The 15290-nt window shown below is 53.0% G+C and overlaps 1 protein-coding gene across 4 annotated transcripts; it reads left to right on the forward strand.

Moving 5' to 3' along the window:
* The first annotated feature begins 5 nt into the window (after window positions 1-5).
* NOXA1 (NADPH oxidase activator 1) lies at window positions 6-15039 on the forward strand. Of its 4 annotated transcripts, none has more exons than XM_042052458.1 (15): window positions 6-250; window positions 1997-2079; window positions 3385-3493; window positions 5668-5802; window positions 6809-6916; window positions 7623-7682; window positions 8240-8277; window positions 8970-9111; window positions 10812-10865; window positions 11553-11625; window positions 11762-11820; window positions 12278-12447; window positions 13464-13569; window positions 13656-13779; window positions 14012-15039. In XM_042052458.1, the coding sequence occupies exons 1-15, from the start codon at window positions 77-79 to the stop codon at window positions 14101-14103; spliced, it is 1527 nt and encodes a 508-aa protein (XP_041908392.1). In that variant the 5' UTR covers window positions 6-76; the 3' UTR covers window positions 14104-15039. The 4 variants fall into 4 exon arrangements, with proteins under 4 accessions (XP_041908392.1, XP_041908393.1, XP_041908395.1 ...); XM_042052459.1 differs by having other exon boundaries at window positions 11556-11625; XM_042052460.1 differs by lacking the exon at window positions 6-250 and adding an exon at window positions 1024-1586.
* The last annotated feature ends 251 nt before the right edge of the window (window positions 15040-15290 follow it).

Here is a 15290-nt window from a genome sequence, read left to right on the forward strand (position 1 = left end):
CCGCCCCGCCGCGGCAGGTGAGGCGCAGGTGAGGGCGGGCAGCGGCAGGTGCGGCTCCGGGCCCCGCGGCCCCGCCATGGCGTACCGGGAGCTGGTGCGGCGCTGGCACGAGGCCGTGCGGGCCGCGGACCGCGGGCACTGGGACGCTGCCCTGGACACCTTCGGCGGCATTGCCGAGCCTCCGGCCAGGATCTGCTTCAATATGGGCTGCGTGCAGCTGCTGGCCGGGAGGCCCGAGGCGGCCCTGAGGGTGAGCGGGCCGGGCGAGCACCGGGGGAACGGGAGGTCCGGGGATGGGCGGCTCGGCTGCCCCGTGTCCGTCTCGGAGGGAGTGATGCTGAAACTGGATTTGAAATCCGGCGTTTCCGCGTCCAGCGGGAATGCGAGTGGAGATGTTGAAGGGTGATTGGTTCAAGGAAAAGATCTGGCAGAGTGAATATTAGAAAAGTTAAAAAGGTTGAGGTTAAAAAGGTGGATGTGACTGTTGAGGACGTGGGTCAGCGGTAAACTCAGTGATGCTGGGTTAGAAGTTGGACTTGATCTCTGAGGCCTTTTCCAACCTTAATGATTCTGTGATTCCATGGTTCTCTAAATACTATGAAAACCCAGAAAAGTGGGAAATTTCAAAGTGTTGCAGAATAATTTTGAAACAAGATAGTAGAGAATTCTCAAATTAGATACCAGAAACTGCATCTAACAATGTACCTCAAGTTTTGCTTAAGCTAAATCAGTTAAAATTATGTCCTTTAGGTGAATTTAGCTCATTATCATGTGAAAACCACACCTCTAGAGCTCAGGCAGCCTGATTCCAAGCGAAGACCTCAACCCACTGGACATGCACAATAAATTTAAAATGTATTGTAGCTTTAAATCAAAGCAGGAAAAGGATTGTCCAATAGCTGTTCAGTAGGCATGGATTTAGACGTGAGATGGGTGTGTTTTGAAAGTACAAAAATGCTGCTTGGCGGTGGAGACTGCCAGAACAAAGCTGCTGTGCTGGAAAACCACCACCCTTGGGAAGGGAGAGGAGGTCCCCTGAGGAAAAGCCTTTTTGTGACAGCTCCTGGCATGTCTGCACATCCCTCCGTCCGTCCGTCTGTCTGTCTGCAGTGAGGAAATGCAGCTAAACCTTTCCTCAAGCAGCGTAAAGAAGAACTGAGGCTGTGCCGGAGGGGCTGGGGCAGCGCCGTGGAGCCCTGGGCAGGGCAGTGGCTGTTTGGGGCACAGTGAGCACATGGCAGTGGTGCCCAGGAGAGACTTTCCAGCCCCAGTCAAGGGGCAGCGACTGGGAAGAAGCTCAGCTCTACTTCTGTGTAGATCAACGGTTGTTATTTCATTTATGGCCCAGTGAGGCAGACGGTTCCAGCAAGGTGTGTGCGGGGTCACGGAGACACGGTTTCACCCTGCAGTGCTGTCCCTGTGCAGGCAGAGTCAGGGAAGGCTGGGCTTTCAGGAGCTGCTATCTCCATGTGGTGTCTGCAGTGATAAGGGAAGTAGGACACTCGGCTCTCCCAGCACACTGAACCACGAGCTGCTGCCAGCTCTGCGAGCACTCACCTCTATTTATCTGTGACCCTGAAGCACAGGTACTGACTTAGAGGCCACTGTGGGCAGCCCTGCAGCTTTCTCCCTCTCACCCTTTCCTTACTCCTCACATCAGCCTTCCCCAGCCTGGCCAGTCCCGCTGCTCCCACTGTTCTGGCAAACTCTGCTTCAGGCTACAGTTTTCCCATTTTAAGAAGCCAGATGGCCAACGCAGCTTGTTTATGTTCAGTCCATTGTAGCAACGAGGGGTAAAAACCTGAAGCTCAGCTCACACAGAGCCAAGACCCAAAAGATGACTGGGAGCTGTGTCCAGCCCCTCAGAGCTGGGCAGGAGCCCAGGGATAGCCTCCATGAGGGCAGCTGGGATATGGCTGGCTGGGTGTGAGTGCCTGGGCACTGACAGAACAGATCCCAACTGATCCTTGGGATGTGCCTGTGCTTTTCTCCTCAGGCATTCAATGAAACCATTGCGAAGGACAACTCCCTGGCTGTGGGCTACTTCCAGAGAGGGTTTGTCCACCTGCAGCTGGAAATGTGAGTGAAGTGCACGGCCAGCACAGTCTTTGCTTCTCTCCTTTCAGTCCTGCTTTATTCCTAAACCTAAATGATTCTTTGATTCCAAAATTCACTTCTTCCAGCAACCTTACAAGGTTCACAGGGTCTGCTTGGCCTTGGAAACCCTGTCACAGGTCAGCAAGTCTTATCTCTGATAAGAGCTGCACAGCTCTGGGGTCCCAGGGGTGGCTGACACATGACGTTGCTGTCCCACACACACAGAGACTCCTGGATGCCACAATATTATGTTGCCATTCAGATTTTCTTTGGGAATTAAAAAAATGTAATTGTGCTGCTTGGTGTGGCTTCACATGAGTCTGGCCTTCCTAAAAATGCAGCCTGCACACTCTCCTGCCAGCAGACTTCGGGGGCCTGATCTCAGTCTCACTGATAAAATACTGAGATTGCTCCAGAAGTGTCATGGGATTGATTACTCATTGTTTCCACAATCACAGTTAAATCACAGTGACATCCTCCTCAACGAGCTGGGTGAAGTATTTTATAGATCTGATCTTACCTTTGAGTTCAGTTATTTTCTTTCCTGTTGTTTTCCTCATATTTTCCAGACCTTAACCTCCACAAAATGCCTGTCTTTATTTCTGGGAGGGAGTTAAAGTGAGCAGTTCTGGCTTCTCAAGTGGAGGGGCTGTGCCTGGGGCTGGTGGAGCCCCGGGCAGGGCTCTCTGGAGCTGCTTCACCAGCAGCAGAGCAAACGTGCCCCAAGCACAGCCACTGCAGGGGCAGCACAGCTGGCAGCTGCCTCCAGCACTCCCGGGCTCCTTCCTTCATCAGAAGCTGCTCCCACCCACCCACACCCACCTGGGCACCTTCTCTTGGTTGGGTGCCCACTGCACAGCCCTTCCTGGACCCTTCCTTTCACCACCTGCAGCCTCAGTGGGCACCTGCGTGGATTTCAGTTGCATATCTGGTGTAAATTCAGACAAATTCCCTCCTTATCCTCAGAGGTTCTCTATATTTCTAAATTTTGAGGTTCTAAATCTTAAGTTCCTCAATTTTGATGCTCTGGCCATGTGTGTGCCCTCCCTGCTCCCCATCAGCCAGGTTTCCAGCCCTCGATCCTCCTGGGACACCTGCTGGGACAGGCAAGGAGCTCCCAGCAGTGGATAATCTTTGTTCTTTACAAAGGTGACACGTGTCTGGTGCAGCTCTCCCTGCACAGGCTGCAGAGCAGAACACGTGTTACTTGCTAGTGTGATTTTTGAGCTTCTTAAACAGTCTCCAGCTTTTTCAGGCTCAGTTTCCTGTGCTACCTCTGTGTTGCAGGTATGAAGAAGCTCTCTCTGACTATCACATGGCCTTCAGTCACCTCAGACAAAATCCCTTCATCGATTACAAGCAGCTGGGGCTGAGGCACATCCTCTATGCCTGGGAGGTAAGAGTCAGCCTGGCTCAGCAGTCCTTCCACGCTGTTGGGGGTGTCAGTAGCAGGCATTAGTGACACAAGACTTTTTCAAGAAACTACATTAGAACTGTAAAAAAATTCTGCTTGCACTTTTTTAAAAGTAACTTAATCATAAAAGTTGTAAACCAACACAATCTCTGGAAAGTTTAGCAAATGATGCAGTTTGAAAAGTGTAATTGTTCAGAGGAGGTGCACAGGAATTTGTATGTTGAGGGTTTTTTATCTTCTCTATATGTAGACAAAGTGGTGGCTGCCCCATCCCTGGAAGTGTCCAAGGCCAGGTTGGGCAGGGTTTGGAGCAAACTGGTCTATGGAAGGAACTGGGGATGGAACTGGGAGCTTTAAGGTCCTTCCCAACCCAAACCAGTTTGGGATTCTGTGTAGTATTTACACTTCCATGCATGTAAATACACATCAGTTTCATGAGCTCCTCAGCTCTAAGAGCTGAGAGAGGTTGAAACACTGACAGATGAGAACAGAGCTGATGCATAATGCATAATTCAGGTGCGTGGAAGCCTCTTTCCAGCTGCAGCAACTGATCTTAATATTCCTTCTATGCATGAACTTACACCCTGTTTGTCCCTGTAGTGCTTCATCCTGCACCTCTTACTGCCACACAGAGCCAGCCTGCCACATCCTGTTCAAGGAAGCTCAAAATCTGAACTGACTGTAAATTTTTGTAATATTTGGACATATGCAAAGGATTCCTAGAAACTGTCCTTTACTGGAAGGGGTCATTAGTTTTTTCTGAGTCCACAGGCACAGACTGAAAGGCGGATACAGGAAAGAGGATTTAACTCCTTACTTCCGTGAGAGTGAGGAGTCATTGTGTAACTCCAGTCAAGCATCTCGGGCAATTTTCATGCACCTTATACCTGGCAGGAGGAAGCTATCCCTGGCATCCGTGGTATTACCCAAACCTCCCTGGCTTTAACAGCTTCAGTGCCACGGCGCTGCCTTCTCTTGGCAGTGAGCAGTTCCCTGGGAAAGGGGCAGGGCTCAGGAGTGTCCTGAGGAGGCTGGGGCCCTTCCTGCTGTGGACACACAACCCCTCACTCCAGGCATCACCAGGACAAGTGCTGGCACCGTGCTGGCCCTCCTGACTTGGGATCAGCATCCTGATTCAGCTGGATCTCCTTCTGACCAGGAGCTCATCCTTCAAAATCCACAAACATCATCTTCCAGCAGAATTGTGCCATCAGCTTTCCCCGTGTGTGGCCTCTCATGTGCTGCAGCTGACCTGCTCGTGGGAGATACATGCAGGGTTTGCAAACCCAGAAATGTTTGCCTCTTGCAAGGCTGTAGCACTTCTGACAGAGTGAGGGCTGCTGCCTCGCCTCCCCAGGAGGGCCCGTCCCTGCAGTTCCTGTACATGTTCTGGGTCGCCATTCCCCACTCTCCCAAACAGAGTCTTCTACTGCCATGATTAAGGAGTAAAGGAAAAGCATCCTGTGAGCTCCAGCCTTGTCCTGGGCAGGGCATTCGGCCAGGTACACACCTCAATTCCCAGCTGATAACCCTATCACAGGAGATAAGGAGCTGTTTGACAGCGCTCTGCCTGTGGCCCAGCAGCTTTCCCACACACCAAGTGCTGGCCAGTGACAGGGAGAGATCTCCCACTCTCAGAATAGACCCCAGCTCCCCAACACCCTGTCTGCAGCACTCCCACAGCCTGCGCTTCCCCAGGAACACACTGACATGCTGCTGAAGGGTGACAAGCTACAGTTGACAATTCGCACATTCACAGCCCACTGCAACATGAAGTAGTTTCAATTCAGTTATTTTGCAGTGACAGGAGTCAATTAAAAAGCCATTATGTATTTGCATGCAGAAAGAAACCCAAGAAAAGCTTCCTGGCCTTTCAGATGCAGGAAGGATCAGATTTAAAATGTGTGGTACCAGAGTCTTCACCTGCTGTCCCCATGTCTCTCCTCACCTTGACCAGCAGCTCCAGCACACCCAAGCTTTTATCTTTTTACTTTCTGATTGTGAAGTTTTCCCAGCTATGCTGCTCAGAGCACCTCTCCTGTTGCTGCATTTGTGATATTTCAGTGCCTGTCCCTGTTTCTGGGCTGAGTTCAGCAGGATCTGTTGGGTGTCCCTTGGTCCCAGCCCTCTGAGTCCCTTCCCTGTGCCCACTCCAGGTGCTGTACAGCACTGCAGCAGTGCAGTGCCACCTGCAGCAGTGGCAAGAGGCCAGAGTCACCCTAGAGAAGGCTGTTGTGTGGAGACCTGAAAGAAGAACAGCAATCCTGGAGCTGGCCCTTGAGCGGGTGCAGGTAAGGCCACCTCCGTGAGTTCCTGGGCGTGCATCGGGCTTCCCTTCAGGGATCTCTGCTGAAAGTTGTCTGTTTGAGTGTTCCTGCCATCCACCCACCTGCCTGGCCACCTGCTAACACAGTCTAAGCCATTTGCACATGGTGCTCTGCTGAACCAGTGCCTCAGGTGATCGAGGAACTCCATCAGCACCAGGTGCTTCACTGCCCAGAAACACCATAGTGGAGAATTTTGGGATGACCTCTGAGGCTGGGGACGTTGCTTCCCGGTCCCTAATGTTCAGGAGCTCAGTTCCATTTGTGCTTGTCCTGCAAAACCAGTTGCCTTGTGCAGTGTTTCAAGTGCAGGTCTGGAGAGTCTCCCTTTTCATGGCACTGGCTGACTTTTTTTGAGTCCCTTTGGCCTCAGGAACAATTGGTGGAAGCTCAGATATTGATGTCAATCACTTTTGGAGCTCAAGTAGGGTGTGAAAGTGTTTCTAGGGCTGCTTCTAAGTAAAAATTTCCTGTTAGACTCCTTTATGATCTGGAAACATTTGCAAATCTCTGATTTGCTCTTCCTGATGGATTCATTAGTTTTCTACCTTCATGCTTTGTTTTTAATCTGACCATCTCTTCTGGCATCACATTAGTGCTTTTCTAGTGTATTGTTTATATTTGCTATTAGCAGGCTACTCAGTGGCTGAACAGAGAAAACATTTGAAGTCAAATAGAAAAGCTGTTTAGAAGATTTGTTTAATAAACTTTCCTGCACTGCACCCTTCCCACCCACCCCATTCCAGCAGTGTCAGTCCTTGCCCCCACACTGGTGAGGGGCTGCTGAGCTCTCAGTTTGCTCCTGCTTTTGTGGAGCCTGAGTGGCCTTTGTTGAGGTCACAGCCGAAATTTTTGCCCCAATGTCTTCCTGGAGCTGCTCTTGCACACCTGAGCTGTATTTGCTTTTCAGTGCTCTGATGTTTCATTCAGTATGAATTGATGGCTTTTCCTTTGCCTGCTTTCCCCACCCCAGGACCACCTGTTTTTAGAGCCCATGCTGGTTCCTCTCGGGGAGCTTTTCAGACCACGAAAGAAGGAAGTTGAGCAGCTGGATTCAAAAGATTTCCTGGGTAAACCCAAGGTAACAGGCACATAATTGTCAAGATTAACAGCAGCAGAAAAAATCCTGCCTCTGCCATCTCCAGAGAGCAGTGATGTGGGGGGACCCAGAGCAGGATGGGCAGTGCTTGCAGCCAGTCCAGACAGCTGGGACACAGAAGCCAAATTTGTTAGAATTGCCACCCCTTCTGCCAAAAAATGCACTTTGGCACTAACATACCTTCCCAATCCTGGTCACTTTAAAGTCTGAAAGGGCTGAGCAGGTTCTCTGGGAACCTGTGGTTGCCCTTTTGCTGACAATGATATTTTTAAGAGGGGCACACTGTCCCAGCCTGCTGCTGCTCAGTCCTGCGTTCCCAGTGGGACAGGTGGGCACTTGGGGGACAAATGCTTTGTCCCATCCCTTAATTCAAGGCAGCAGAGAATTTCTCTGACCCCTTCTGTGACCAGTGCAGTCAGGACAGAGAGCTCCAAAACTAATAAAGGAAAGGGAAAGTAATAAATTCACATACTTTTAAAGAAACCTTGGAAAGACTGAAAAAAATGGGACACAAATGGTTGAAGGTGTCTTGGGAATCCAGCTCTGCCTCTCCCACTGTGTGCACAGCTCTACACTTTGCCTGACCTTGGGATGCCAGAAGGAAACAGGTCTGAGCAGATGATCTTGGATGAAGTTTGGGGGTCTGTTCGTCCAGCAAAGATTCACTCATTGCTTTGTTCTCTGACAGGTGATCTCATCCGTCATTCCCAACGATGAGTACATTGGCTTCGAGCCTCTCAGGCCTCAGGTGAGCAGGACAGGGCTGTGAAAGGAGGAATGGAGCTGTCACAGAGCTCCAGAAGGGGGCTCAGATCCAAACACCATCGGGGGAGGAGTGGACTCTTGGAAAAACGAGTGCAATACCAGCTTGCATCCATGGGGATGTTCAGAACCAGGCTCAGCACCAGCTGTAAGGCACTCAGTGATGGGAATCTCCAGCCCGTTGAAGAGGCATTTTTGACTCCTCACCATGTCGAAACAGCAGTGCTTTGCTGTGCTCAGCGTGTCTCTGCTCATCACTTCAGTAAATGTGTCCGTGTGAGCACAGCTGCCTTGCACTGTGCTGGGAGTTCCTTGGAACCAGGGCAGGGGGAAGAGATTTTTTTACTTCCTGATGAGATAAAGAGGGAGGGTAAGGAAGAGAAGATGCATCCTGGTAAGATGTGGAGCAGCAGACTTTTTCTGGGTGGTGTGGAGTGACAAATGGGGTCAAGAATAAAGATGAAATGGCACAGTCAGGAGATAAGGTGGCACTGCTGCTGCAGGAGGCACTGTTACAAACAGATCCTGTTGTTTCTCCCACAGAAACAGGGCTTTTATGAACCCAGTCCCGATGCTCTGCGGTGAGTGCTCAGTCCCACCTCGGTCTAACCCTTCTCTCACTACTGTTCAGAAAGTCTTTTGTTCTCCAGAGTCTTTGTGTAAGACTCCGAGGGCTCCACGCCCACTTCTCACCAGGGGTGGAGTGAAGTACAAAGGCTTCTGTGGCTGCAAGGGACACTGCAGGTCCTCTGCATCCCTGCAAGAGCCTCTGGGCAGTTTGCAGGACTTGAGTGTCTTGGGAGACAGGCATGGATCGTGGCATGGCTGGGGAATGGAAGCAGAGAGGTTGTGGCACCTGCCCAGGTCTGTGGCAGAGGATGTTCAGCTTTCCCATCATAATTCCCAGGACAATTCCAAATACTCACTACCAGCCCTAATGTCCTGAGCCAAGATCACGTTCAAACCCCAAGGAAGGAATTTGTTTTGGTGATACTGTACCAGCAATACTTCAGGGCTGAGTTGAATAATTGTTTTGATCTTGACAGTGTTTATCAGTACAATGAAAATGCAGCTGCATTTGGCAAATCAGTGTTTCTCAAGCCCCTTTTGCTCCCAGTTTTGCTTTTTTGCTCCCCGAGGAGCAGCAGTGGAAATCACGATTTCCCAACACCCCCAGCTTAGAGCCCGTGCCACTGGGGTTGGTGCAGTGTGGCGGCTCAGAGCCATCAGCACCAGCGCCCCAGGCCGGTGCAGTGCTCTCCTCTCCCCGCAGGGATGCCGAGTCCGGCTACCACCGAGTGGTGTCCCGGTACCGCCCCGAGGAGCCGGCGGGGCCGGAGGTGGCGGCCGGGAGCCTGGTGTTTGTGCTGAGCAGAGGGGCAGACGGCTGGGCCACGGCCATCCACGACGGGCAGGTGAGGGACACAGCCCCGGGGACAGGTGAGGGACACAGCCCCGGGGACAGGGGGGACACAGCCCCGGGGACAGGGGGAACACAGCCCCGGGGACAGGTGAGGGACACAGCCCCGGGGACAGGGGGGACACAGCCCCGGGGACAGGTGAGGGACACAGCCCCGGGGACAGGGGAGGACACAGCCCTGGGGACAGGGGGAACACAGCCCTGGGGATGGGGGGAACACAGCCCTGGAGGAAGGTGATGGACACAGCCCCGGGGACAGGGGGGACACAGCCCCCATGGACAGGAGAGGGACACAGCCCTGGGGACAGGGGAGGACACAGCCCTGGGGATGGGGGGGGGGGACACAGCCCCGGGGACAGGTGGGGGATGCAGCCCTGGGGACAGGTGGGGGACACAGCCCCCTGAGCACAGTCCTTGTGCTACCCTGCAGGGCAGGGCAGGAGCTCAGGAGCTCCTTTCCACACCCCCCAGATTTCCTGGCACTGGGCTCTCACCAGCCTCTGCCATTCATCTCTGTAGATCCACAGGGGTGGCTTTCAGGCTCTCCACCATAGGGGATCCTATTGTGGAGTTGTAGGACACCAGACCTCACCAAGGCCCACCATTTAGAGCAGGATTTGTCCCCTGAGAGCTCTGATGGAGCAGAGGAGATGGGCTGGTCCTTACCTGGTCTGTACTGCCTCTGTTAAATGAACTTTGGGGAGCTTTGGGGAGGGTTTCAGCTGTGCAGGCAGGTTTTATGACGGGCTCTAGAGAAGACCTAAGGACTTAAAGCCCAGCAAAGCTGACATCTTCCTGCAGGCCAGGGAGCTGTAGGGTAAAGAGGCTGAATAGAAACAGATAAATACAACATGGAAGATCTTTTGTTGGCAGAAGCCATTTCTCACCTGTTTACCTCAGTTTTTGAAAGAGCCATTTTATACCCGGATTGGGTTCAGTGAATGTATTACCTGCCTATCTTTCAAAAAAAGTCACAAGATTCTTCATAAGACTACTATAAACCAGTGAGGTGTTTGAGCAAGAGAGGCAGCTCTCTGAGGACTGGTAAAAATACAGAATTAAAGGTTGGGTATAAATGAACAGGTTTTTCTTCCTTTCATTTTTAAAAAGAACAGATATCCCCACAGCAAATCCTCTGTGACATCAGCATTTAGCATATTCCTAAGTGACACAGGAATAGGGATAGAGCCTGAAGCATCTGGAGCTAACAGAGAACAGTTACACAAGTATTTGGATGTGCCAGTTGACTGCTCAGTGAAGTGCTGGGTGAAATTCAATGTAGAAAAAATAAAAATAGATTCTCGACAGAAAAAAAAGCATTGTCAGCAAAAAAATTGCAATGCTGAGTTGAAATGAGCAGCAGTGATTGTCAGAAGATGCAGAAATGCTGCTGGACTGGTATCCCTGGCCATCCTTGCTGCTCTCTGCCTGAGCATCTGTCCTGGGAGCAGGGTGGGTGTTTCGCCTGTTCCACTGCAGCCACTCCAGCAGCAGCTCTGCTCCCAGCAGGAAAAGCTGCAGAAGGACCCTTGGAATCTGTCCAGCAGTTTCTGAGCACAGGGCACTGGGGTGGCTGGGGGTGACCCCGGGTCCCCTGGGCACACTGGTGTGGCCGTAGGGTGACAGGAAGTGCTGGGGCTGGGCGGGGTCACTGGGCTCCTCTCTCACCCTGCTCTGCTCTGTGTCCCTCTGCAGAAGCTGCACATCCCGAGCTCTCTCCTGGAGCCTGCCTCAAGGATGGATAAATGGGTGAGCTGGCAACCTTGCAACCAGGAGGAGGGAGGGACCAAGACATACATTTGGGACATTTATCTGTAAGATTATCACAGGATGGGACAACTGGAGAGTATGAAACACTGAGACTATTGACAGAAGACCAGATGCTCTTATGTGGGAAAAACAGAAGAGTTAGGAGTAGGAAAAATCTGTTTGACTCAGGAGAACTTCATCTCCCAGCTCCACCACAGGCATAGCCACACATAATCCCAATCATTTTCCATCTGAGCCCAGTGTGCAAAGGTGCAGCTCAGCCCCCATTTCCTGTGAGGGATTTTTCAAGCACATGGTTGTTCTGATGTCGCTATGATTTTTTAAATTGCTCTTTTTCCCCCTCCAAATGAATCCCTGGCACACACTTGGGCATTTGCTCCATGGATGTGTCACTGTGAAGCAGCCCAGGTGGGGAGAGGCCTCAGTATGGTGTGAGCAACCACCACCAACCCAGCAGGGAGTAGGGCGCCAAGGAAGTGTCCACAAACCTTTGCCCACAGGAGCCTGAGTGCTGCACCTCATCCAACCATTCCATGAGCTTCTCTCCGTGGGGCTCTCCCCAGGGTTACCCCCACAAATCTGCAGCTGGCTGCAGCCTGTCACACACCAGCCTTGTCCAGCTCCCGTGTTTTCTGCTGTCTCCTTTCTGATGCTGTTCTGTTGCAGAAGATCAGCACTGGGATTCCGCTTCCTCCTGCCCAGGTGCCTCCCAGCCGCCTCCATGCGAAGCAGAAGCCAGGTAAACCCTGGGCAGAGCCCTCAGTGGGTGAGGCTGTGCCCAAACGCTGCTCTTTGGGGGGTGTGGGGAGGTGCTGGCCCCACCGCAGCCTCTGCTGACTGCATGGCTTTTCCCCTGTCCGTGTTCTGTTCTGCAGATCCTCCTGGGGGAGAAAATGCCTCTGCTGGTGATGCCAGTGCCCACATGGACTCCGAGGTGAGGTGCTCCACAGGCTGAAGCTGGCACAGCCTCAGGAGACCAGGGCTGCGAAAAGTGCAAGACTCCTGCCCAAAATTCCTGAGCTGCTCCCAAATCACCAGGGAAAAACCTTCCTCCTTTCCCATTCTAAACAGAAGCCCCCATGTGGTCTTTCCTCCCAGTTTGCGACCATCCCACTTTGTAAGACAGCCCAAGGGTGACCTGTTGCCACCCTCCGAGGCACCAGGAGCACCAAACACATCAGAGTTCTTGTGCACACGCATTGCACCCCACTTTGCAAGAGGCAGTTGTCTTTGAAAACCCCGCTGTCCCTTCCCCCCCGTTTGGACACCGCGCAGGCTGGGATTGTTGGGGTGTCTGTGCAGGGCCGGGAGCTGGACTGGACGATCCCGGTGGTCCCTCCCAGCTCAGGATACTCCGATTCTCCGCTCTGACCGACGCTGTGTCCCTGCAGGTGCCCCCGAGGCGCGGGGAGGCCTCCCTGGGTGCGGACAGGCCGGCGGTGCTGCGGGCGCGCTGCGAGTGCTCGCTGGTGCTGCGGGCGGGTGAGCCCCCGGCCCTGCCGGCGCTGCGGGCCCTGCTGCGGGACCGGCTCGCTCAGCTGGCACAGCGGGGCACGCTCAGGTACGGGCTGTGGGGCTGATGGGGCAGCAGCCATTGCCCTCGTTGGACACCCGCATCCAGCTGCCTCTGGGCTCCTGGGGACATTTATCCAGGGCCGAAGCCCCAGATCCAACAGAGATGTGGGCACACGGTCTGCCTTGAGGGCAAACCTCACCTCGGCATTTGGGTTAGGCAGCAGCGTGATCCCCGTGGTGAAGCACATGCCGTTCCTCTTGTAATCCCCCTCCCAGTGTACATAAAGGGCTCAAGGAGGGCTGGAGAGGGACTTAAGACAAAGGCATGGAGTGATAGGACAAGGAGGAATGGCTTCGAACTGACAGAGGGCAGGGTTGGATGAGATATTAGGAAGAAATTATTTCATATGAGAGTGGTGAAGCCCTGGCACAGGCTGCCCACAGAGATTGTGGACTCCTCATCCCTGGGGCTGTTCAAGGCCAGATTGGATGGGGCTCAGAGCAACCTGGTGTAGTGAAAGCTTGCCTGCCCATGGCAGGGGGTTGGAACTAAATGGTCTTTAAGGGCCTTCCGAGCTAAACCATTCTATGATTCTGTCATTCTATGAGCCTTGGAAGCCTAAAGGATCTTTCCTAGGAAACTGTACCATTGTCAAGAAAACAGGGGAACAGAAGGAAAAACTCTGTGTAGATGCAGCTGCTGCATACTGGGTGTTCTCCTGCTTGGCTCAGCCTTTGCAGTAACACGGATCAATGCAGAGTCAGGCAGAAGATCCTGGGGTGGGGTCTCCCTGGCTGTGACACCCCTTGGGACGCACAGTAGCATCAGGACAGTTTAGGATCTTTCCCTCAAGTTAGTGTGTGAGGAGGTGACAGTGACTCCCCACAGTGCCATTTCTGCCTGCTGAGCAGGGGGGTGGCCCCATGTCACTGTGCAAGGGGACAAGCTCAGAGCTGGCCTGCAAAGGGGACTGTGAAGACTGAGGGTGGCAGAGGGCTGGGCTTGCCTCCAGGCTTGGCTTTAGAGGAGATGATTTGGTCAGCATTAATGAGCCCTTGCAGCTACAGGCTCCCGGATGGCACAGAGCTGGGGACAGTGTCAGGACAGGAGGACCTGGGGAAGGTGTGGCAGCAGCTGACGGACGGCAGGCTGACGCTCTGCTGCCAGGTACGTGGGCTGGGACAACGTCTGTGCTGGGCTGGGCTCCAGCCTCTGCTCTGCCTTGCAGCCTCCATGCTGGCTTTTCCCTCCAGGACTCGGACTCCCACTCGGGCAGACCTGTTCTCTACCGGATGCTGGCTCAGCACTCTTACCTGGCACAGGGACCGGGGGACCTGGAGTTCAGCAAGGGAGATGTGCTGGATATCCTCTCTGAAGGTAGCTCTCCAGTCCTGCTGCTGGGCCAGGCTTTTGGAGTCTGCTCTGGGGGTGGATTGGGGAAAACATGGCCTCTCCAGTTCTGTCTCAGGTTCATACTCTCAGGAGTTACAGGCTTGCACTGGGTTTGCAGTGTTTGCAGATTTGCAGTTTGCAGATTCCAGACATGAAAACTCTCACTAACCCCACTCATATGGGCCAGGGCTCATTCCTACTCCTTTATGTTTTCCAGTGAACGAGGACTGGCTGGAAGGACACTGCAATGGCAAGACTGGCATCTTCCCCAAATGCTTTGCTACCCAGGCCAGCTGTGGCTTCCTATAGCAAACAGGAGCCTTTTTCTGCCTGACTGCACCCCCAGGGGTGAGAGACACTGGTCCCAGCTCATTTGTGCCCCAGCCAGGAGCTCTGCTGTACCTGGACAGTGGATATCTCCCACACTGGGGTCAGTTCCAGCAGTGATGGCATTTCCTACAGCCTGTTCCCAGACCTGGCATTTTTACCTTGTGCTTACACTGCCAAAGATGTGTCTGTGCAGAGCAGAGAGCAGGGAGAGCGATCTGGGGTTTGGCTGTGGGAACTGTCCATGTGTCAGCTCCTCTGGGTAGGAAGATGTTCCTCTGGGTGGGAGGAGGTTCCCCTGGCTGGAAGTCTTCATTCCCTCTCCCTTGTTGCTTGTGTTTAGGCTGGGAAGGCTGAGCCTCACTCCCAAAGCCAAGGGTGGCTGGCTGGGAGCAGGGGGCAGAGCCCTGTTCCCCAGGCCCTCAGGTCACATAACCTTATCTCCACCAGCCAGAGGTGCTGCTCTTTCCAAAGGCTTTTGGAACCACTTTGCAGTGGGATTCATGGGATAACACCATGAGTTAGGACCACCATCTTCCATAGCAAATACCCTATGGACCTGACCATTCTTGGCCAGATGCCTTGGGCACTTTTCTTAAGCCTTAAATCCAAGGTGGGATCTTGGAGCACAGAGAAGAGGCAGTTGTGGAAAGCCACTGTCAGAGCAGCTCTGGGTTGGGGGAGAGGCCTGGAGGCCCTGGGAAAAGGGCTGGCTGGGAAGTGCAGTGCTGGGCTGTGCTGCAAGGCCTGAAAGCCCTGTCCAATTCCTGCAGCTGGGCTGGGCTGGGCTCTGCTGATCTAAATAAAACACTCAAGTGCCTGGAGCTGGAACCTGTTCTGGATTTGGTGTCTTGACAAAACTTGGCTATGTAACTTGAATATAAAATAAACCCTGCACCAGAGTTGGCAACTCTTAAATCAAATTCCACTTGTGTTTTTCTGCTGAGATATGCCAGTAAGTATTTTTAAAGACAGCTGACAGTGTCTTTGGGAAGAGATTCTGTCACATACTACAAAAATACTGCACATCTTGCACACGGCAGGATACAGATGATGTCATCTCTCTGCTCAGAGTTAGGTGCCCACCACAGCTCTCCATTGGCAGTTGCCTCCCAGGGCTGTTGGAAGAGCAGCCCAGCAGGACTGGGAATGCCAAGGAAACTGTGCTA

Source organism: Corvus kubaryi, unplaced genomic scaffold (assembly GCF_017639235.1).
Source record: "Corvus kubaryi isolate FWS band 111438036 unplaced genomic scaffold, C.kubaryi_AGA036_p1.0 78, whole genome shotgun sequence".
Classification (NCBI taxonomy): domain Eukaryota; kingdom Metazoa; phylum Chordata; class Aves; order Passeriformes; family Corvidae; genus Corvus; species Corvus kubaryi.

Bases quoted from the DNA above. Each gene is read 5' to 3' on its own strand.
- NOXA1 (XM_042052458.1), top strand. From the start codon at position 77: ATGGCGTACCGGGAGCTGGTGCGGCGCTGGCACGAGGCCGTGCGGGCC. The intron at 10,866-11,552 runs GTGAGCTGGCAA...GTTCTGTTGCAG, and splicing joins CCTCAAGGATGGATAAATGG to AAGATCAGCACTGGGATTCC. The intron at 12,448-13,463 runs GTACGGGCTGTG...GAGCCCTTGCAG, and splicing joins GCACAGCGGGGCACGCTCAG to CTACAGGCTCCCGGATGGCA.